This window comes from Corapipo altera, unplaced genomic scaffold (genome assembly GCF_003945725.1).
Source record: "Corapipo altera isolate COAL_440 unplaced genomic scaffold, ASM394572v1 2b, whole genome shotgun sequence".
NCBI classification, from domain to species: Eukaryota; Metazoa; Chordata; class Aves; order Passeriformes; family Pipridae; genus Corapipo; species Corapipo altera.
Genome location: NW_020884874.1, coordinates 27,439,872 through 27,463,205, shown reverse-complemented (window position 1 = coordinate 27,463,205; position 23,334 = coordinate 27,439,872). Strand labels below are relative to the sequence as shown.

The following is a 23,334-nucleotide window of genomic DNA, read 5'->3' as shown; positions in this document are numbered from 1 at the left end:
CAGCTGGAGCAGCAGATCCTGCACAGTTTCAGGGTTGACTGGGAGCTGATCATTCTCACAGTCATGGTCCACCAGCTCAGGGCACTGAAACCCCCTTGGTCCATCATCCATGTTGAAGACAGAGACAAAGAAAGTGTTGAACCCCTCTGCCTTGTCTCTGTCCTTGTTTGTGAGGTGACCATCCTCATCCTGTAATGAGCCAATTATATTTCTTTATTACCTCTTGCCATTAATGTATTTGAAAAAGCTCTTTTCATTGTCTCCCACATTTCTGGCCAGCTTCAGTTCCAGTTGAGCTTTGTTGTTGATCTAAATAATGAAATAATCTGATTGAATGGCTACAATAATGGAAAAGATGAATGCTGTATTATACTTTCTTTTGATCTGTTCTTCTCTCCTTACTCTTCAGCATGTTCTTCACAGGTTTCAGTGTTTTCATCCACTGCATTCTGTCCTGAATCCACATCACACTTTCCCTGTAACAGGGATCTAAATAATGAAAAAGAATCTGTGGTTAACAGCATTTGCAAATGTTAACTTAGCTACTGTCTAGAATCCTGTCACCAACTGCAGATGGTAAAACCCAGATCTGTCTCTAACCTATGTTTTTCTGTATTTAGTGGAAATTCAGTATTGTTAATATGGAGCTTTACCATATTTTGTTCATGCCTCTCTATCTCTCTGACCTTTCGGTGGCAAACATCTCTCTGATTTGGACATCCCTTTCATTTTTCGCATTCAGGCTTCTCCTGATTCTAAAAGAATCTTTCTGTTAACAATCTTGGAAGATAGGTAGTAATTTATACATTTATACATAAAGCTCAGGTCACATCAAATCATATTTTGCAACTTCTTTATCTTTTGGCTAGATAAGTACAGTCTTATCTTGTTAATATCTGTCTGAAACACTATAAAAATAACATTCTAACTGTGCTCTTTTTTTGAATAAAAGTGATTTTTTTTCTCCCAGCTCACTCTTCCTACTTGGGTCATACTACACATATGCTTATCTTGTCTCTGAAGATCTTTTAGAGACTGTCTTTTTGTATTCCATGAGAGCCTACTTGTTACATTTTCAAATATATACCTCTTTAATTTTCCTATGCGACCGTTCACAGTTGGAAGAACCCTTGAAAATATCCGTAAAGCAGTTCTTTTTTATTAATTCTAAGTTCCTTCTTAAAATTTTGCTTTGCCTATAAAAAATAATTACTCAACAATTAAGCTGCCAGTGTGTATAGATTGCTGTCATCTCTGTGGATGAGTATCCTCACATTATTGCTTTCTGTTCCCATTCTGCATTGTAATCAGACAGTGTATTTTGTGGGGTAATGCACTCTTTCTTATTCTGTTAATGTACTATGCAGACACTTGAGTCTTGGTTCAAAATCAGGAATTTTAACAGTCTGCCAGTTACACATAACTGGTACATTTTTACAGTGTACAACTGATGCTATTAAAAATGCTCAAATGACAATAATTATAGATTAGAAAAACAGGCTCAATCAGGAAATAAAATGGCACACTCACGGTACTTGCAATTAATGTACAGTACCTGATAAAAGCAAAGAAAGCCCAGGATAAATGTAAGTCTTTTGTATTCTGTTTTTGAAAGTGAGTATATTGTATAAGGCAAATTTAGAAGTAGAAGGTTTAGGTTTCTGGTGGGACAAACCAGATGTTTCCTGTCTGGAGGGTTCCCAAGAACCAGGCTTTAAAAATGTCATTAGACCAGGGCTGATATTTGTCAGGCCTGACAAAAGGCTGTTTATAATTTTGAAGAAAATGTAGTGTTTTTTCAGGAATAAGAAAGTCATGTTTTATTATATTTTTAAAGGATTCATTGCATTCAGATATCATGCTGTTCATAGCTTACTCAAAGGCTCTAAATATCATAGAATCACAGAATCAACTAGGTTGGAAAAGACATCTGAGATCATCGAGTCCAACCTATGACCCAACACCACCTTGTCAATTAGACCATGGCACTAAGTGCCACATCCAGTCTCTTCTTAAATACCTCCAGGGACAGTGAATCCACCACCTCTCTGGGCAGCGCAATGTCTGATCAGTCTCTCTGTAAACAACTTCTTCCTAATGTCTAACCTAAACCTCCCCTGGCATAGCTTAACACCATACCCTCTTGTCCTAGTGCTGGTTGCCTGGGAGAAGAGACCAACCCCCACCTTGCTACAACCTCCTTTCAGGTAGTTATAGAGAGTGATGAGGTCTCCCCTGAGCCTCCTCTTCTCCAGGCTGAACAACCCCAGCTCCCTCAGCTGCTCCTCACAGGGCTTGTGCTCCAGTCCCTTCACCAGCCTAGTTGCACTTCTTTGAACACTCTCCAGCACCTCAGTGTCCTTCCTAAACTGAGGGGCCCAGAACTGGACACAGTACTCAAGGTACGGCCTAGCTAGTGCTGCGTACAGGGGCAGAATCACTTCCCTGGACCTGTTGGCAACACTTTCCTGATCCAGGCCAGGATGCCATTGGCCTTCTTGGCCACCTGGGCACACTGCTAGCTCATGTTCAGTTTCCTGTCAGTCCAAACTCCCAGGTCTCTTTCTGCCTGGCTGCTCTCCAGCCACTCTGTGCCCAGCCTGTAGCACTGCATAGGGTTGTTGTGGCCAAAGTGCAGAAATGGGCGGTTGGCCTTGTTAAAACATCATACCATTGGATTCAGTCCATCTACCCATCCCATCCAGGTCTCTCTGCAAAGCCCTCCTACCCTCCAGCAGATTGACACTCCTCTCCAACTTGGCATCATCTGCAAATTTGCTGACAGTGGACTCAATCTCCTCACCCAGACCATCAAGAAAGATATCAAACATAATTTTAAAGAAGCTTGTGATGGAAATAGCTTACTTGCTGACTGAGGTGGATGACTTCTCATCTGAAACACTCAGTATCAGTAAAATGGGAAATGCAATGCTGCATTTTAAAAAGGTGGGTGGAACTTCTGCCCATTAAGCCTGGTGACCACTGTAAGAAAACTGATGGGATGCCATCTAAAGAAGAAAATTTTCTAAAATGTGAATAAATATGACATAGTTATAAAGAGTCACCACGCATTTTGTAAGAGGAAGCCATGAATACATTGAAGTCCTTTTAAAAAAATAACAAGCAAGTAGACGTGGGAGATCTTGTTCGGTAACCAAAAAGTATTAAACAAGTTCCAAATTTTATGTAGACAAATGTGAACTGATGCATATACGAGAAGAATAATCCTAATCTTCCTATTGAGCATTCCAGTTGATCTTTGCCTCTCACTGTTAACAGCAATCAGTTCTATGGAACCAGCAGTTCTTTGCTTGACAGAGTTTAGAAGTAGAGACTGCAATTTTCTTTCCCCCAAAGAGTCAACAGGAAATTGAAATAATACAGAGCATTGTTATTCCTCTGTTTAGTTCTGTGCTGCATCTGTACTTGGAAAACTCTGCCTTTCTGATTTTCCTTAACAGGAATATTGAAAGAATAGAAGAGGTACCCAGAGTTGTTGCATGGGCAATCAAATAGAGATACAAGCTTTGCTCCAAAGAATAACTAAATAAACTAACTTCTCTGCCTGTGATACTTATTAGAAGAAGGGAAAAAATAAGATGATAGGAGTTGCATAAAGTCATGATCACGTTGAGAAGATGTGTGGTAATCCACAAGTTATTATCTCTTCCAACCTAGGACTAGAGGTAGTCACTTGAAATCCGCAGATATAAGTGCCTATATGCTTAGCCCGTAGCTAAACATACCTTTGATATGAAACAGTACGGCTCTCCTCATGTTGTTTTCTAATGTTATTTTCTTGTCATGATTGTAAAAAATGTCTTGCAGCAAGAAATCTGTCTAGGGACTTTTAAAATTTCGGTTAAATGCAGTCAGTATTTCCATGTTTCTATCAGGTTATTCCCTTCATTTTACAGAGAAAGCTAGTCTGTTTTTCAGGGTTGTTTTTAATTTGGGAACTTCTTCTCATCCTCCTCCAGTGCTTGATGGAGATTTTTTCATTGTCTACGAATAAAAATTGAAGAATTTTCCTTTTACTGACTTTCATAATGAGCAATGGCAGAAGGCCATGGATCTCTTTAAACTGCAGCTAGCACAAATAGCAGAAAGAATTACAGCATTCCCTGTATGACAGAGTGGATGAATAATTTATTGCTTTTGTGGCTTTTTTTCTGAAAGTTTCTCACTACATCTGAAAAGAATCTTTTAAGTTATTTATGCAGATGTTTTGATAGACAGAAAATTAGATACAATAGAAGAATATCAAGATGAAACCTGAATATGTTTTGCTTGTCCTTCAACTTGTAAAATGCTCCGATAGTCTGAGGGCATCACACTTGTCCGTCACTTGAATAAAATGCACAACATTTAATTTGGTACTGTATAATTGTGGATGTATTAGTTACCATTGACTTATTAGAAAAATGGAAGCAAAGGGATCACAGGTGCTTGATTCAGAATGACTCTCTATTGACCTTCTGCTTGTATTTATTTCAAAGGGGAAAAGCCCATAGGCAGTAAGTATGTCCAAATTTGCACTTCAAAATAAATTTGAAAAACAATTGTGTATTTAATTTTCATCACATCTTTAATAGCAATAGATTCCATCCTAAAAACCCAACTCAAACAATTGTCTTATCATCAGGCTACTTACTTGATAGAGCTGAATGGATAAACTTGTACAGAGTTAGGTAGTATGTTGAAATAATTAAATTTCATCTTTCACTTTATGGTTGGATTTTGAGATGTATTATTATATTGTAGACCCCATAGAATGAAAAAAAAATTAAAAGAGACAGAATTATAAATGTTAAAACAATGAAAAATAAATGTCTTTTTGTCATGTCTTTACTGCATGTTTGAGCAAAATTTAAAGACTACCCAATTCTGTAACTGTAACTCTGTAACTCAAACAACTGAAATGTAAATCAGGAAGACACTTCCAGAGTCTGGGGAGGTTCTGGGTACTGCTTAAAGTGATGAACTCTTAAAAAAAAAAAAAAAAAAGAAACAAAGAAGCCCCTCTTATTATGATCTTCAAAATTTTCAGCTGATAGAAAAAGATCCCTTGGGGAATTTGTAGGCACAGGACAGAATTTTTCAGAGAAAATGAAATAATTTCTGGATTCAAGATAGTCCCTGCATAACTTTTAAGATTGCTTGTTCATCTAGTCACTCTGACCTCAGAAACTCAGGCCCCAGTTCTAGGTCACATTGTATTAGGATGCTGTTTAATTCCAAAATTGAACTTTCTTTGCATTTCTGATATGAAGAGAATTTTTCCCTAATGGAGAACCTTCATAATAATTTTCTAATCTAAATGTGTCAAATGTGACCGAAAAATAATATTAGTTTTCTTAGAATTATTATAGCAGCATTTTAGGGATTTTTCCTGTCTGACATATTTGTGGATCCATTTTACATTATATTTAAAAAAAAAAATTAAAGATACTTAGTTGCTAATTGTTTATATGTTTCAGACCTGATTCACCACTGCTGAAATGTATAGTGTACTACTCTTGCTCTGTCTGCCTAGGTGGATGATTCTCTGTTGATCTAGTCAGGAAAGACACGTGGTTGACTACTTGGCTCTGAGGGCAGGGGTCAAAAGGATGGAAACCCAGGTGGTCCAGTCCACTGGGGCCACTGAAGAAAAAGGCCTTGAGGCAGAATGGACATATCCTGTAGATCAGCAGCTGGTTGCATAGCTGGTGTCAACAATGGGGATTCAATGTTTTTAATCATGCAACTTGCTCTGAGGATCAAGGATGTTTAGGGGGAGATGGGATCAGCATCATAAAGTGGGGCACAAGCATAATTTCCACAGACTGGCCAACGTGGTGAGGGAGTTTTAACCAGGATGATGTGTACAGGAGAGACATAATCAACAAAATATATTAGTGGTAAACCTTCCTAAGTGTGTGCATGCACAGAAATACAGAAATGTCTGCAGAACAACATGATGGGGGAATAATTTTTTGCGGAATTCATCACAGCTGGATGCTTTCTGAGCCAGCAGTGCTCCCCTCGCAGACTGTATTAGGAAAAGCATTAGCAGCAGCTGAAGGTAGGTGATACTTACTCACTGCTCAGCCTTGCTGCTGCAAATCTGGAGTGCTGTGTCCAATTCTGAGCTACCCAGTACAAGACAGACATGCACATACTGGAGTGAGGCCAGTGAAGGGTCACAAAAATGATTAATGGACTGGAACATATGGAACATATCCCTTATAAGGAGAGGCTGAGAAGACTCAGATCTGATTAATGTGTATAAATACCTGATGGAAAGGGGAGGTAAAGGAGACAGTGGAAGATTCGTCTCAGTTACAGGAGAAGAGGTTTTGGGGTCTCAGTCCTTGGAGATACTAAAAATCCAAAAAGATATGGGCGTGAGCAAGGCCATTGAACTAGATGATTTTCAGATAACCTACCAGTATTAGCAGCACTGGTATTCTGTGACTAACTCTAGGTGCAAATCACTTTAAACCAGATTTTTAATTATTTTTTTTCATCAATGTCTGTTAATAGAACTAGCTTATATAGAATAATTTATATAAATATATATAAATGTGCATAAATTATATAAGGATCATTATTGTTTTGAAGTCTGTGTATAGATGTACTATTCTCCTTCAGAGCACAGGCATTTGATTCAAGTCTGTGAATGTCCTTCCTTCTAATTGGGGGTGTAAAAGTTGTCCACTGCAGCTTTCTCTCAGTGATACCTCCCCTGTTTCCTAACCTGCCTTTAGGCTTAGGAACACATCCTGTGATAATCCTTGTTTAGAGGCTTCCTCAACAAGTTACTGACATTTCCTCTCCTAGTCTTGTGGATCCCATCTGTTCTTGGCAGTTCCTTGTCATCAAATGAACTATCATGATACAAGAAGACAGACAGATAACAAATATACAGGCTTTACTTTGATGGGTGCATCTGTCTTACTCGGGCATTTCCCTTTGAATGAAAAGTTTGATGAGAACACCGACTGAATCCTTGAGTACCTGTTCCCTTCACCTAAGCACCCTTCACTATTAATTTTTGCTAGATCCTGTGCTTCTGTAAAAGACATTTCTGATATCTAGGTTTTCCCCAAGACTTAAATAAAACCTAGGTTCTTATTCCTACATACAGTGGAATAGCCCTGGTGCTGCTATCACTATCAGTGGTAGCGTAGGCAGTATAACAAGGGAAAAGACTATCCTGTTTCTATTTGGCACTCATTAGACCATATCTGGAATGCCACATCCAGCTTTGTGCTGCTTATTACAGGAAAGACATTGATAAACTTTAGCAAACATAGTGGAGAAGCCACCAAGGCAGAACTCCATGCCTTGTGGCTGGGAGAAGTGGATTTGTTCAGTCTGGAGAAGGAGGGGCTTTTAAATCTGCTTAACCTACAGTCTAAAAGGAGGTTATCAAAGATCTTTATTAATGTGCCTGACGAGAGACTGAGAAACAGGAGTCATAAATTGAATGAGAGGAGGTTCTGACTGGATATAGGAGAGGAAAAAAACATGATGATGAAAATAATTAAGGTGAGATGGGTTGTGCATTCTCCATCCTTGGAGATTTTCAAGACCAGAGTTTCATAAAGCCTTGAGTAAACTGATCCTGCTTTGACTGGGAGGTTGGACTAAAGACATCCTGAATTGTCTTCCAGCCTGGATGATACTGTGATTCTACAGACCTACTAAAGTTAATACACATAGTACTTTTATGCAGTCACTTAAGACATTTAATTCAACTGCTCTAACTTTCCTAAACGTTTCCCAATAGCCAAGTGTTAAGGATTCTTCTGAGAATACATTCTGACACTTTGCAGGAAACAAGCTTTTGCTGTCTTGTTTTTAGTAAGATGAGAGTGCACAAAGACAACAGCATGATGGTGGGATAAGGATAATTTTCAAATCTATTGCTTAATTTGTCCTCCAGGAAAGTTATCTAGGCTTTCCTAGATAGGCCTTCCTATCAACTAAACACATAGCTGTTAAGATGTGGTAATTTTATCAGCTTATGTTAGAAAGGTAGGAGGCAATTTAAGAGAACTGGAGATTACTACTTCAGATAGATTTGTTGGCTGACAAATAACCTAGATAATAAAAGCATTTGATTAGAAACCTGTATTTCAAATATGCTGAGCTTCTGCAGCTCCCACTGATTTCAGTCGAGCTGGATCTGCTGCCTAACTGAAAATAAAGCAGAAATTTCTAAGTAATTCCTGCACCCATGAATACCTCAAGATAGGTATCTAACTTCACCTAAAGTACTTTACCTAAAGACATACTGGGGTTTTTTTCCTTATGGACTGTATTCACACAGGAATCAAGGGAAATGTGTGGAGGGCATGGTGGAAATCTTTGACATGTTGCTGGCTACTGCTGCTCGGTTTCGCATGATGAACCTTCAAGGGGAGGAATTCGTGTGCCTTAAGTCCATCATCCTGCTCAATTCTGGTAAGCAGTGTGCTTTGCTGTCACTCGGGTAATTGTGGCTGCTTCTGCATGTGTTCGAATGCTGCTTATTGTTAATAGTGTTTTCATTTTGAGAGAGCAGCAATTGAAAGGGGGCTGTCAACATAGGTGCAGGCAGGACTGTCAGGCAGGGATGGAAGCAGTTCAGCCTGTTCAGTGATATAGATAGGACCCAGCAAATTAATGCAGTGAACAGCTGACACACTGTATAGAGCTGATGTGGGCTGTAATCAGAGCAGTGTTTCGAACTAAATGCTGGCAAGTCTTAAAAATTCAGTTACAAGACACTGTAGTAGCTGGAACCACACTTAGGTGTAAATCTACACCTTACTTAATTAGTAATGGAAAACTGAAAGGAAATAAGGGCAAAAATGTGACTGAGTTTATCAGAGTTTAGTTTATATTAAATTATAGGCATCTAAAATGTATGTCATCACCTTCCACTTCCTTAATGGTTAAAAAATATTTTTTTTGGCTTTAAGTCTCATTCTGAAGTACACTTCAAAAATAGGTGACTAGATAACAAGTGTAGGTATAGGTAAAAATATAAATATGGAAGGTTAGCTGACTTGAATTTTACATCAGATGATTGAAACAAGCAAATTTAAGTCGAAGCATGTAACAGAAAATTTCTGTTGCACACCAGGTTTCCATTGCAAACCGCTTTTCGGTTTGAAATGAGAAAAAAACCACAAACAATTTATTTTCAAATGCAGAAATGAGACCCACAGTGTTCTCATCAAATTAGAGACATGTAAAATAATAATGTATGCACCAAAAAAAATTTTAGACACTATTCTCTGTATAAGTTGTTACCTAATGACTAAAGATGCCAGAGTTTCCAAATACGGAGGATTTACCCACGTTTCCTCCCCTTTCCTGTTGGACTTGAACTTGTAGATGGTACGACCCTCAAGACGAAACACATGTGGAGGGCTGTATGTCCTTTTTATCGAGTTGTCTATCAGATCTCTTGCACAAGTTGCAGGAAAAACAAATCCAGGTAAATCCCAGCAGATCCTAACTGTAAACGCAGCAGACTTTGCTTTATTGATGAAGCACTTCTTATGGAAATTTCTTATGGAAACTTGGATGTGGTCTCCTCAAAGTTCAAGCAAAATTATGTGTTTAAAAAATCTAATATAAAAATGTTTTATTTAAGTTCTATGAGGTATTAATGTAGTTCAGGATTTGTTGTGGTTGTCACCAATTAAGAAAAAGTAACATCTGAGGAAAGCACCTGGCATATTAGGAATAAAGGGGTGTTGTTTTTATCTTGGTTGTCAGGGTGCGACAATTGTAATTACTGTTTGGCATTTTATTTTGCTTTTATTGCCCTGATAGTTATAACAGAATATTTCCCAGAGTTAAATATTCCACCTGGAAAGTGATGTTCCTCCAGAATTTTAGCTAATATGTTCAAAGGTAATGAACTTCTTAAGTAAGTATAGAATATGTAACTGATTTATAAAAATGTTAAATTTCAATTAGAAAAAATAGAATTGGAAGTTTGAATGAAACATATTAGACATTAATGTCTTGAATGTGAAAAATTTAAGTCATGCTGTTAAGAACTTTTTGTGTATTTAGTATTGATACAGAAAACTAAATTTGTTATTTAGACAAAGCTCTGCCAGAAATCACCAGCTACCCTTCATAAGCACATCTCACTTTGTTAATGGGATTTTTTCTTTCAAGATTCCCCTAAAGAAAAATTGTAATAATGATAAAATATATCGCAAGTGAAGTCAGTGATAACCAAAGGCAAATTTCCTTCTGCACCTTGACATAGATGGGACCACTGAGTGCAGCTAGGAGATGTTAGATCTTCATTCCTTCAAGGTTCCTATTCAGCAGGTTCAAATTGGTGGTACTCTTCGTGGCAGAGGATCAGGGTTTATCTGAAGATCTGATGAATGATCTGATTTTGATTGTGGCTTTTTTTTGCATTAAATGAAAGTTTATAGCTGCTCAGACGTCTGGCATTTTTACAAAAGTCTTGACAGTGATAGGTCAGATGACATGGTTCAGTTGAGCTGATACAGGGTCATGATGAAAGTAATCTATAGCATTGTTACACAATGCTGGCTTACAGACTACCCTCACTGCAGTAGTTCTAAGTACACAGTAAACTCAATCTGTATATATCTATGGCCGTAGAATGTATGTCTGTATTGCTTGTCACTGTCTTTATGCACAAATATAATTAATTTTACATTTCAGTTTTTGCATTCTTATAACAAACTAATTTTATAACCATCTGAGGGGTTAACTACTAGGTAATGGGTATGTGGATATGAATTTCGGACTGCTAGACCCTTTAAATGCCCAAATTAGAAGGCTAGACTGCAATACAGAGATAAGTAGCATAATTTGGGGTATGTGTTAAGAGTTGTGTAAGTTGTGTTTGGCATAGATGCTCTAAAATGTCTTATGGAGATACTTTACTTCACCGAATGTAGCCAGCATCCTTATATAAAGTGTTGGACATGTATGAAACGTTCTGTGCTCTGAAGCACATGGCTAAGAGAGCTGGGTTCCTTCATCCTGGAAAAGGGAAGGGAGCATCTAAGTGCAGCCTTCAGACAGCTGATGAACAGATTATGGAGAAGCCAGGGCTAGACTCTTCTCAGAGGTGTAGGAGGAAAGGTCAAACAGCAATTTAGATGAACCACAGCAAGGGAGACCCTGACCAGATGAACAGAGCAAAAACTCTACCCAGTGAGAGGTTTAGCACTGGAACAGGTTAGCCAGAAAGATGATAGGATCTCAGTCCTTGGACATACTTAGAACTCAGAGGGACAAAGCTCCAGGCAGCTAGATCTAATCCTGAAGTTACCACTATTGGAGCAGGAGGATGAAGTAGATGACCTCCAAGCCTACCTTAGCCTGATTTTATTCTGTGAATGCATATGTAAATACTCACAATTCTTCTACTAAAGAAGCAGCAGATAAAGACACAATTAACTTCTAGCCCTTATTTTGTCTGTGTTATATATGCATACAATTAAACCAGCAGGTCTCAAAATGATTTCAACAAGTAGACTAATTAAACAAATTGGACTAATACACATAGCATACTATGTGTAATTTTTAAAAGCAGTCTGCATTTTCATTCTAAAGCTTTGTGTGGATTTAATTCGCTGAGTGTACAAAAACATTTCTTTATTAAATCCTTGGACATCTGTTAGTCTCTTCACATGAAGTAGTGTTGTTTGTTGCTTTTGTTGGATATTTATTTTCTTTTTTTATTCAAGGCTGTTTAATATCTTTACATGCCTTTGTCACATGATCTTGGGCAAAATACAAGTGATTTTTTTTTTTAATTTTACTCAGTGTATGTGGAAAGGATGGAAGGTTTTGTTTATAAACCAAAGTATACATTTACGCTATTTCCAAATTTTTCCTGAGATATTAAGGTGACAGCATGTCTGTAACAACAAGGACAGCATTGTATCTAGCTAAATAACAAACCAGAAGGTCCTCCTCTAAAGCTGCAGCAATAAATCTTTTGACTAAAAAGCAAAATTGTATTTTTGAAAACCACATTCAGCTCAATATTAAAAGGCTGTTTCTCAATACTGGAAAATAAGTATTAGAAACATGAAAGGGCAACATGATGCCAGATGTTTCACTTGTGAGTGTGTCTGAAAGGAGAAGTGGTGCTATGTGGCAAAGCAACAGGATTTCATTTTGGACATGAAGAAGCAGGTCATGTCTGCCTTACCAACACTATTTACCTAATTAGTTAGCTGGTTAGTCCAAAGAGATGGAAAGGTTTGGCTGATTTAATGCATTCTGTAGACCTCCTGATACATTGTTCCATGTGACTGCTTGTTATTCTTTTATTCTGATTTTTTCAGTTCCTGTAAAATTGTACTTTTTATTATTTCTTTATTTTGGAGGCTGAATGATCACAGAGATGAATTTTCTTATAGCTCAGCCTGGCTTGCTAAGGATTCAGACCGATGGGGCATGGTGGAAGAAGCAGAGCCTTGGGTATTTTTTTGGAGCCTGAACTCTAAATGTAAAGATATTTTAAACTGGGGTTTATTGTGACAGAAAAGATGTTGAGGGCAAATTATATCACTATGCCAAGAGCTGTCATGGTAGCACTGCAGTCCCTGAGGGATCCTGTTCTGTGTATAAGTATGTGTTATGGGCATGGACCAACAGGCCTTTTTTGTTTGCAGAGTGGTGTTTTCTCTGTTGTATGTTTTACAGTACTGACCTACAGTACTGACCTACAGAAAGAATTGGAAAACAACCTGGCAGCTATTCAATTTAGGCCTGGAAAGACCTTTGAGACTGTTGAATTTAACTTTGCTAGGGCAGTTTTCTGAATTCTGGTTCAAAAACGGCTTGTGTGTGTTATGTGTGTGAAAGATAGCCAGCATTTCTTTTGGGGAAATCTCTGGCCAGTGGCCTGGGGCAGAAGGAATCAATGCAGAGGTGCAGAAAGGAAAACCAAACATCATTTTCCTTGGCAGTTATTGACTGGCAATTACCTGAATTCTCTACAGTTATTTGGAAGTGTTTTATTTGATTTATGGTTTTTAATAGCTTCTGGACTAGACCTAGGTGAGGAACAGTTCCTTCTAAAAGATTTTTTTCTTTTGATGATTTCAATGGTATGGAATTATGGGGTATTGATACAAGAGCACAATAGCTTTCTATAACTGAAGTAAGCTGGTCTGAAGGCACTGTGGGTTTATGAGATTAATGTTTCTTCTAGTGGACTGTGTTTTGTCAGTAATATTTAAGAATCTTACCCCTACAGGTACCTGCTAAGCTATCAAGCCTGGTACTGTCAATAGGCATATATGAGGGTGGTTCAGAGTCAGCTGAGAAAGGTTAAGCTGAGAAAAGCCCCAGGAGCTGTTTCTGTTTGGTGAATTCATCTCAGTAAAAATAATAATAGCTATAAAAAGCTTTGTGAGAAAAGAGGTACTATCTATCTATATCAAATTTGAAGAAATACTCATTACCAAAATTAAGAACTCTAGCTGATTTTAAGAAGTTATGCTGTGTTTGAGTTATCCTTTTGGTTTTTTAAACCAGTTTCTTACTCGCTCTCTCCCAGGGACACTCACAATGACTTCCACAAACATAAGTTTAAATTTATTTTTAGTACAGAAGACCCAATGTCATAAAACCTACTTATAGGTTACAGTAGTTCTAGGTGTCATGTCCTTGAAACACCCAGATGATGTGGGGAGGTGAAGTAGGCCAAGAAGATGGTAAAAAAAATCTCAGTTCCTCCAACTGCTCCAATGCATGGCAAAATATTCTCATCTTCAAATCCAATGGTATGGCCCCCAGGCTACAAACAATACAAACAAGCTAGAAGGTATATGTCTGTCTACATGTGTATGCTAGTGTGTGTGTCTTTTTTTATTAGTATTGCATATTGCGCTATCTATGATGCTTTAAAGAAAAGCAAAATGAAACGTAATTCCAGAAACCATTTTTTTCCAAGGACAAAATTCAGATTTCTTCTTGGCTCTGTGAGCTGATACAGAGGGGCCAAAGCACAGGATTTGTCAATTTTGTTATAGACACAGAACAATGAACACAATATGATGAAGCCAGTTTGATTGTATTACTGTGCATACATCCTGGTGCCTCAGGACTAGATTATGGTAATATGACCTGTTTAGAGTTATTGGCTCAGTCCAAAAGATTTAAAACTGATGCTGAATGCAACATCTGCCTTTTGGCAGTACAGTGTTGTTGTGACCTGATTCACATTGGCTGTGTGATATTGTCCAGAAAAAAATCAAGATAAACCAGCCCAAAATAGTTTACAATTTCCCATTTAGAAAGCGGATGTGCTTCATGAACCCAAGAATTACTACTGGGAAAAGCTCTTATGACGGGGTTAGAATGTTTTATAGGAGATTTAGGAGCTGTTGGAAGGGGAGTTTCAAGGTGTTTTGTCCTCTAGGAAAATTTCCATCTGGTCCAAACCTTGAGGCTGCTCACTTTCAGAAGTAAGCAATTCAAAACAGATAAATATGCATAGGTTAATTTGACGTGGTTTTTAAAGGAGAGTCGGGTTGCAGGTGAAGGAACACACCTTTCAAGGTTCTTGCTTGGTTGGGAGGATTTTGTTGAAGTGAGCATGCCTAAATAAACCCTGAATTTGTTTACATGTTTTGTGGTAATGTATTATTTAGTCCTAGATTGACTAGCAAATCACTAAAAATCAAATGTTAAACAACATAGAAAATGGCAAAAACTGCTGAAGGCTTGGGTTTGTTGGTAAGTATTGCAGAATTCTCAAGGGGAACAGCATCTCCTCAAAGTTTCAGAGCCAAGTGACTGAGAGAAGAGCATAGCCAAGGTTAGGTCTAACTGCAGGTGTCATCCACCACTTGGTCCAGACCTTGGATGGATCCAGGCAGGGAAGAGGCATCATATTCCTCCTCCTGCTTTGTCCACAGTGATTAAATCCATGTCCAGAGTCATTCAAACCAGCTCCCGTGGTTTAACACAGCTTAAAAGGCAAGCCACGAGGTGTACCTTGGACAAGTCTGACTCCATCAAAGTAATTATTGTCTGTGGTTTGTTTGTTTTCTTTCTCCTTCCTACTCCAGGTGTGTACACTTTTCTTTCCAGCACCTTGAAATCTCTAGAAGAAAAAGACTATATTCACCGTGTCCTGGACAAAATCACAGACACTCTGATTCACTTAATGGCCAAGTCAGGTCTTTCTCTGCAGCAGCAACACAGACGACTGGCTCAGCTCCTCCTCATCCTCTCTCACATCAGACACATGAGGTGAGAGCAAGCACCCAGTCACACTCCTGTGCCAAGCCCAGGCAAGGGAGGTGTCACAAATGCACATGCATACTTTTCCTTCACAGGTGGGAGTGCAAAAAAAAACCCAAAACTTTCCATACAGTTGTACAGAACATGTGTGCAAAACTCTATGTTGGAGTATGGTGTGAAAGGAGTAAATATTTTCCGCATTTGTTTCTTCAAGTCTCTTCCTCTGCTTCTTGTTTTGACAGTGCTGAAAGCAGTATCTGTTTTTAAACTTACGTGTGTCTTAGAACTATAGAATCATAGAATGGTTCTGGGTTGGAAGGGACCTTAAAGATCATCTAGTTCCAACTCCCCTGGGGTTTCTCAGAGCCCCATCCAACCTGGCCTTGAACAGTGCCAGGTTGGGGAATCCACAACTTCTCTGGGCAACCTGTTCCAGTGCCTCACCATCCTCCGTAAAGAATTTCTTCCTAACATCTAATCTAAACCTACCCTCTTTCAAGTTTAAAGCCATTCCCCCTTGTACTGTCACTGCTCTTGTAAGAAGTGCCTCTCCAGTTCTCTTGTAGGCCATTAGGTACTGGAAGGTGCTATAAGGTCTCCTCAGAGCGTTCTCTTTTCCAAGCTGAACAACCTCAGTTTTTTCAGCCTGTCTTCATGGGAGAGGTGCTTCAGCCTTTGGATCTAGACCTGTTCTAACAGACTCGAACACAGGTGTTTGAAAAGTACCAAGTAGAATACTAATGCAGCAGTAGCCTAGCTCTGCAAACTTTAGTCTAAGATTTAATAAAACTACTACTTTTGTGAAAATGTAGCCAATTTTCACAAGTTCCTTGATTGCAAATCACTCTAAAAAAGAGATTAGGGTCATTATGTTCACTGTATGGATGAGGATAAATGTAGAACTACTGAATTTCAATCTAGAGGACCATGTCTTTTGCTAATCAGACGAGAGCTGTCTGAGAAACTTAATAGTTGCAGCAATGATTATCCCAAATGTAATTACCTCTTAAGCTAGCTGCTCAATGGCATGACAAGTCTATACAAAGATGTGGTATATATTTTATTATTATGAAGGCACAGAAGATGCTTTTACAGAGATTTTAGTTTTCATTATTTCAGCTAATAAAATTTAAATCAGAGTAAGCACCACATCGTAGCTACTAAAGCTGAAACATGAAGATTTTACCTCCTGGACTGATATTCAGCTCTTCAGGAAAAAGTCAGGGGGTATGTGCTTGTGTTTTTTTCATTTGCGTCATTTTGTGGAGTTTCTTTGTCCTTGCGTTAATCTTCCTTCTTTTTTTTTCCCCCTCTAAGAAGAATTTGTACAATTAAGGAAATTCCAGATACTCAGTAAAGTTAATTGTTGTTACAAAGTTTTGTGAATGGATACTATTGCAAGTGAGCTTTTGCTAATAAATTGATAGAGCTTATTTTCTAGGAAAGAAAACATTTTTCTATTGGAACGGTGAGATTCATCCCATTCACTTAGTCACCGTGGCTAAGTTATAAGTCCATGTGCCCTGGGCTACCTTTTAGGCAAAGAAGAGCAAAAGAAACATCTTTGGAAGGCAACTTGTCCATTTGCAGTCTGCAATGTTCTTTGAAGCTGTTGCCTTCTGCTTTACTGTAGCAGGCGTGTACAGCAAATGCACTGTTAAGTTAGTTGTTTTGTACAAGATAGAATTTATATAAACTAACAAATATTATTAGCTGGTAGCTTTTTTGGTTTTTTTTCCCCCATAGCATATTTGGAAAGTAACTGTTGTTTGATTACAGCAACAAAGGAATGGAGCACCTGTACAATATGAAGTGTAAGAATGTAGTTCCACTCTACGATCTCTTGCTGGAGATGCTGGACGCTCACCGACTGCATGCCCCAACAGCCAGGAGTGCTGCACCAATGGAAGAGGAGAACCAGAGCCAGCTGACAACTGCATCAGCTTCATCTCATTCCTTGCAGTCTTTTTATGTAAACAGCAAAGAAGAGGAGAATATGCAGAATACAATATAAGCAGAAGTCGGAATATATAATGGTATGAGAAACCCAGCAGCATACTACCTAGCTCATGCTTCATTTTGTCTATAGTGCCACCTTTGAAAACACTCCAGTGACAGCAGCACCTGTATTTTTCATTTGAGTGTTTGTCAAGCGGTTACCTAAACTGATTGCTTATCCTAAATGGAAGACATTTCATTGCTGTGGACAGCTAGCAAGGATTGTCAGGCTAACTTGATTTAAAATTTGCAGTGTTTTTATTTAATTTTGCACGTAAGTTTGATAAATCCTAATCTAAACCATACATTAATTTTACTTTAAATTAATACGGGATACCACTCATGCATATTGGAATTTTCATGAGTGGTAGCCTGTGTTGATATCCACCCAAAATCCTGAGCTCGCTTAATCCTATATTTGCTTGAAACTTTTAAGCAATTTGGTAGAGATTCTGGATGAGATTTTGGGGGGTGTAAATAGAAAGTTATCTGGCATCTTAGTGTGCTGTAGTGAAACTGCACTGCTAGGGACTGCCTTGGTAGTTAGATTCCTGCCTCTTTTCTTCCTACAGTAGAAAGGAACCCCTGTCTGAGAATAATGCTTTACCTTGCTGGCTTACATCAGCAGAGAACTCCATCTCAAGCTCATTCTGACCAAACTTTTAGGTTCACTTACCATATCCTCTAGATGAATTGCATTGCATGCATCCTATCTTGTCTGATCCTAGAAAACTAAATTGTTCTGTTGCTCAACAGTGTAAGTGCAGGGCAATGTGGCAAACAGTGATAACATAGATAATTACTCTTGAAGCAGATGAGATGATTACAAAAATCATCAGGTCTTTAAAAGAAGGTCTTCACACACCTACAGGATCCAGCACTATTTATAAAAAAATATCCCCCTGTCCTGTGCTTTGCTGTGCTACAAAGCAAGGGGTGAGAATGCCAGTGCAAGACTGGCACAACAGGGTGGGATGGTCTCCCACTCAGCAGAGTGTGGCTTAGCTGTGTGTGGGAGGGCTGGCATCACAGTCAGAGCAGCTGGCTTTGCCTTGCCTTGACTGTCTTTGGCTCTTGTTGTGGCATGCTTCGAAAGCACTGTTAAGAGCCAGCTCACCTGCAACACCAGAACTGGGCAATGAGCCTCAGACATGGTGAAGTTTCTGGGACTGCATGTCCAGGAAGATAAATCTGTCTTTCTCCATACATGTCTGTAACTCACAAGCATATTCCTAAGGATTAGTTTGATTCCTCAGACAAACTGTAAATATATAAAAGGTCCACTCACATCAAGAGTTTCAACAAGACATAAAGGAGAGAGACTGAAGAAATATATATGATGTGCTATCCAAACTAGGAGTTGGTGCTGTTGTTTGATTGCCTCTATGTTAGAAAATTAAACATGTCAGGGAACATTGCTGGGTACTGGAATGTGATTATTACATATGCCAGGGATATTTTACTAGTCTGGTGATATACTTTGCCTGTGCTATCTGCACTTGTGGTTGACAGGTGCAGTTTGGGAGTTAGCACAGACTAGAGACTATTCCAATAGCTGGTTGGAAGCAACCACCCTGCCAGTGAGGATGTTTCATAGCATGTGTGTAGGCTGCTCCACAGCAGCTGGCCACAATGCTAGAGAAAGGGTTCATGGATGCTTCTTTTACTGCTATAGTTGAAATCTTTATATTAGATTATGTTGATTGGAATATCCTGTAGTAACTAAATATAGGAAATAGTGCAACGAATGCTGTTCAGGAGTGCCTATATCTGATTATACTCTCTGTCACACAAGCAGAGTCTGTGTGCAGTGAGATCAAGTTACATAGCAATTGTGAAGGCAGCAAGGCATAGGATGAGTTTGTGCTCCAAGTCAAGAATTCTTTAATGAATGTACATAATGATGTCTATAATCGTTTCATGTACATATCTGAGGATATGCGCAGTTTAGAAGTCTAAAGCTAGATGCTACCTACATTTGAGAAGATTCCTCAAAAACTGTACAAGCCTAAATATGTGATACAGTCACTGTAAGTGTAGGCCTTTTATTGATGCATAGTGTCTTTTTTTCCTGAAAGTGCTGAAAGTTTTGTCTTTTTATGTATTCAGTAAAAGTGCGTGTGTGTGTGTGTGTGTGTGTGTTAATTTGGTACCTAAGGGCTTTTGGAAGGGTCCTAAATGCCATGAAAGAAGATGGACATTTTGGGTTTATTTAGTAGCTGTTTCTCAAATGTGTTAGAAAAACCATGAATGCCTTGAAATGAGTGCAGGCTAAGATCTGAATGGAGCACAGGAATCCCTGTAGTTAAATTTATGTGCTTACACTGTCTTCATTCACTTGTAGCCCAGTGTGTGTTAGAGCTGCTCTTTAAATACTGTACGTGAAACTTGGTGTTCTCTACAACAGAACACACAGATCAAGCTCATAAGCTGGAAGGCAAATTGGTTTAAATGAACACCTCCCTTCCTACATCCCAGAACAGTCCACTACATCGATTCAAGTGTAAATTTGTCCTAGAGAAAAAGAGGTAGTTCCTAGAGAGCAATTCACAACAGAGGGTCAGATTCTGATGATACCTACATAGGGCAAGTACTTTTACACTCTATAGATTTTCCCAGAGAAGCTGAAGAAAGAAACATGATTTGAAGTGGTATGGAGCAGGCAGAAGGGTGTCATAATGTGTCTTGGAACATACACAGTAATATCAGTCACTCACAGTCCTAACTATGAATGCTTTCCTAGGCTCGGTCTTTGCAAGGAAGCAATTTAACTTCAACCAGTCCGCCCGTGTTTGTGGTGAAAATGGTGAAGGGCAACCTAGAAAGAATGAGTCCCAGTAATACACTTGTTTACATTGGGGCAGTTTCAGGATCCATGTCATTAACTTGTTCATGAGATTTTAATTGAAGAGCACCTTAATGAATATAGTAACCTTCCCAGAGTTATCTATAAAGATGATTGTCTACGTATCAGACAGCTGAATGTAGCTATTCAATTGATTAAATTAAGTCTATGATACAAAAATTGCAACTTTTTTCATACGTAGTTCTGAATTATGTTCTCGTGTATGCAAACAATTGTGCCTGACATTTGGTAATTGTTATTTCACAAGATGCTATTTTATGTGTGTGTATATATACATATATATACATATATATACTTTATATTTGCAGCTGACAAACCAGTACTACCTGAATACCTGGTGCTGGATATTAAATAAAAATACATAGCATGTAAAAAAAAAAAGTTGAAAGAAAACTTTTCAAGGCAGCTAATTATGCTTTTACCAAAACATTCATAGTGATGCCTCTGGACAGCTAACGAAAGAATTATTTTGTAATGTTTATACATGGATTTTTTAAAAAAACCAAAAACATCAAAAACCAAAAAAAAACCCTCTAGAAACATAGGCAATGTAATACCAGCAAAAGCCAAACAGAAATAGACCAGATGAACTTGCTTGAGAACATGGATGTTACTGAATTATTACAAAAAAGCTTGTGAGGCAGGAGAGGAGATAGGGAGATGTGTAGCACTTCGTGGTGTCTGAGTTTCCATTATGTGAAAGCCACTCTGGTTTATAGTGGTTCGAGCCATGTCTTGATGTTGTAGACTTTGTCTCAGGTAAAACTCCCAGTTGGGGCAGTAAGATTTATACTGGGGTAAAATAGTTTAATGAAAGTTTCTTGGTGTGTGTTTGTGGTAAATTTACTATTATGTTTCAGTGACATCACTTGATGATTTTTCTCCTTCTGTACACTGAGGGGTTTAATAATTTAAAAATGTAATTAAATAAATAATCTAAACTGAGCTCCCAGGGGTATTGCAAAAAAGTCACTAAACCTCAAATTGAAAAAAAAAACCCAAACAACCAAAAAACACCCAAACCACCCCCTTCATCCAAGCCAGAGTTTGTACTGGAACATCCATCTATTTCAATTGATGCCAACTGATTCCTTAAGAGCTGTGCCAAATGTTTAAAAATAAACAAGTACCAAAAAAGTAAAAATTCTGCCTCACTAGGGCTTTAGTCTTTTCACAGGCTTTGGTAAGAACACAGCAAGCCTCTTTTGTGTATATTCTGCTTTAAAATTAGAGTGCAACTCAACCTACAACTATTGGGATTTTGGATGTAAGGTATTCTCAGCTGAACTTACATGAAGTACATTTCTTATTTTTTAATAAAGAAATGGCTGTTTTCAATGCTATCTACAACTGTGATATGGTTTTACAGATAGAAATTCAACACATGTAATACAAGGTGATGTTAATGACAGTATCATAATACAAAACAGTCCTTGCTGTCACCTGCCATATTAGCATGATCTCAAATTGATGAGAGTTTGAATTGAGAGTTTTAAGTTAATATTTCCCTAATATTAATGTCCTACCCTTTCTACTCATAATTCCCTTTCATCCTTCAAATGTAGATAGCCTTATGTCCTGAAAGTTGTTTTCAAAGTGATCGTTGCCCATAAAGGGTATTCAGTTTTGCACTGTGTTAAAAAAAAGATAAAATTCTTTTGCATTCTAATGTGCCTAAAGAAACAAACAAAGAAAAAAAAAATATGCTGCCATCTTGCAAATTAGTATGCTCTGTAATCCTGTGTGCCTATAAGTCTGTTTCTTCAGAAAGTGCCCATTGAAAAACGAAGGGATAGACTGCTGGTCACAAGACTTGCGTTATCAAGCCACTTTATGTATCACCTTATTGTATGTACTATAAAGCTAATGCTTTTGTGTGCACTATGTAGTCTATCAATGGAAAGTTCTTCGGAGTAGGCTCAGCTGCCATAATGTATTTGTTGAAGTATTCTGTTCTTTCACTGATGCCTATGAAATTATTGATGTCTTTGTTCTAGTGAGGTATTTTTTGTTTTGCACCTAAAAAAAGTTCTAAAAAAGTCCAAATAAAAAAATCCAGCAAGATTTTTATCAGTATATTTGATGTTGAAAATAAAGAATTAACCAGAACACACTGTTTCATTAGTTATCTTTTGCATAGTTTTAAAAATATGCTTCTCTGCTTATTGTTTTCCAGTAGGCAGCAAAATGGTACACTGTTTTTTACACAAATAGAATTTGTCTGTTTCTGTGCATCTAAGTGAAAGTGAAAACTATTTCTCGATTAGTTCCTTCACTTTTCCCAAAAAGCATCAGAGAGTGGCCATAGCTAGGGTCGACAACATGCTAGGCCTAGTATTCCTAATGACACCAGGGAAGCCACCTAAGTACTTGGTACTTTATATGCTTTAATGTTCTTAGTATTTTATGTTCTTATTTTGGCTTTTGAAATAGATTATAGTGGAAGAGGCAAACCGGGAAAACTTATCTTTCTGTAGTTGGATGCCACTTACCATGAGCTGGTAATATCAAGGTAAATAATACTTCCTTCCCAAGTGAAGCCTACTCCTCGGGGGAAAAAAAATTGTTTTGACTAAGCTGTCAGGAATGGGGTGAAAAGAAATAACAGATACTTTTATTGACATAAAAACACATTGAACTTAACTCTATCCTGTAAAATACTGTCAAAATTATATCAAACCACTAATCTATAACATTTGCATATGTAGGTATTTCAATGCTCATAACATATATATTCAGTAAAACAGAGAAAATATAGTCGCTATAGTGGGTTTTTTTTCATCTATTTTCTGTGCCGTACTGGTTCCACATGGGAAATATATATGTGAAAGCTCTTTGGTTTTTATGTGATGTTTCACTGCACTTAAAAGGAAAAAAAAAATTAAGATTATTATCTTAATTCTTAACTATTATCTCAATGATGAAGACAAGATGGGCAAAATACTTTGTCCATCTGAAACCTTACCCTATAGCTTGTCAAATATGAAAGTAAATAGACTTTGGAGACTCAGACTCCAAAAGAAAGTTAGGGACTACTGGGATTTATAAATGCTGAGTAGAACTGAACAATGCTTCCAAATCATAATACTGTTTTGCAACATGCTTCTGTGACAAAAAGCTTGATTGAGAGTTGCTTCTTTGGCCACAATGGGTGAGTCAGAGTAATAGGAACTAATTGCACATGTACATGTGCTCAAAATAATAAAATCATTTTCAATTCTGAC

The 23,334-nt window shown here is 37.9% G+C and overlaps 1 protein-coding gene across 1 annotated transcript in view; it reads left to right on the top strand.

The window, feature by feature from the left end:
- Positions 1-18,183, top strand: part of ESR1 (estrogen receptor 1) — a 160,549-nt gene extending 142,366 nt beyond the window's left edge. Inside the window, 4 exon segments of the mRNA XM_027634262.1 lie at positions 8,321-8,454; positions 15,072-15,255; positions 17,026-17,237; positions 17,240-18,183. Coding sequence (XP_027490063.1) covers positions 8,321-8,454; positions 15,072-15,255; positions 17,026-17,237; positions 17,240-17,280 — 571 coding nt within the window. The 3' untranslated portion in view covers positions 17,281-18,183.
- The last annotated feature ends 5,151 nt before the right edge of the window (positions 18,184-23,334 follow it).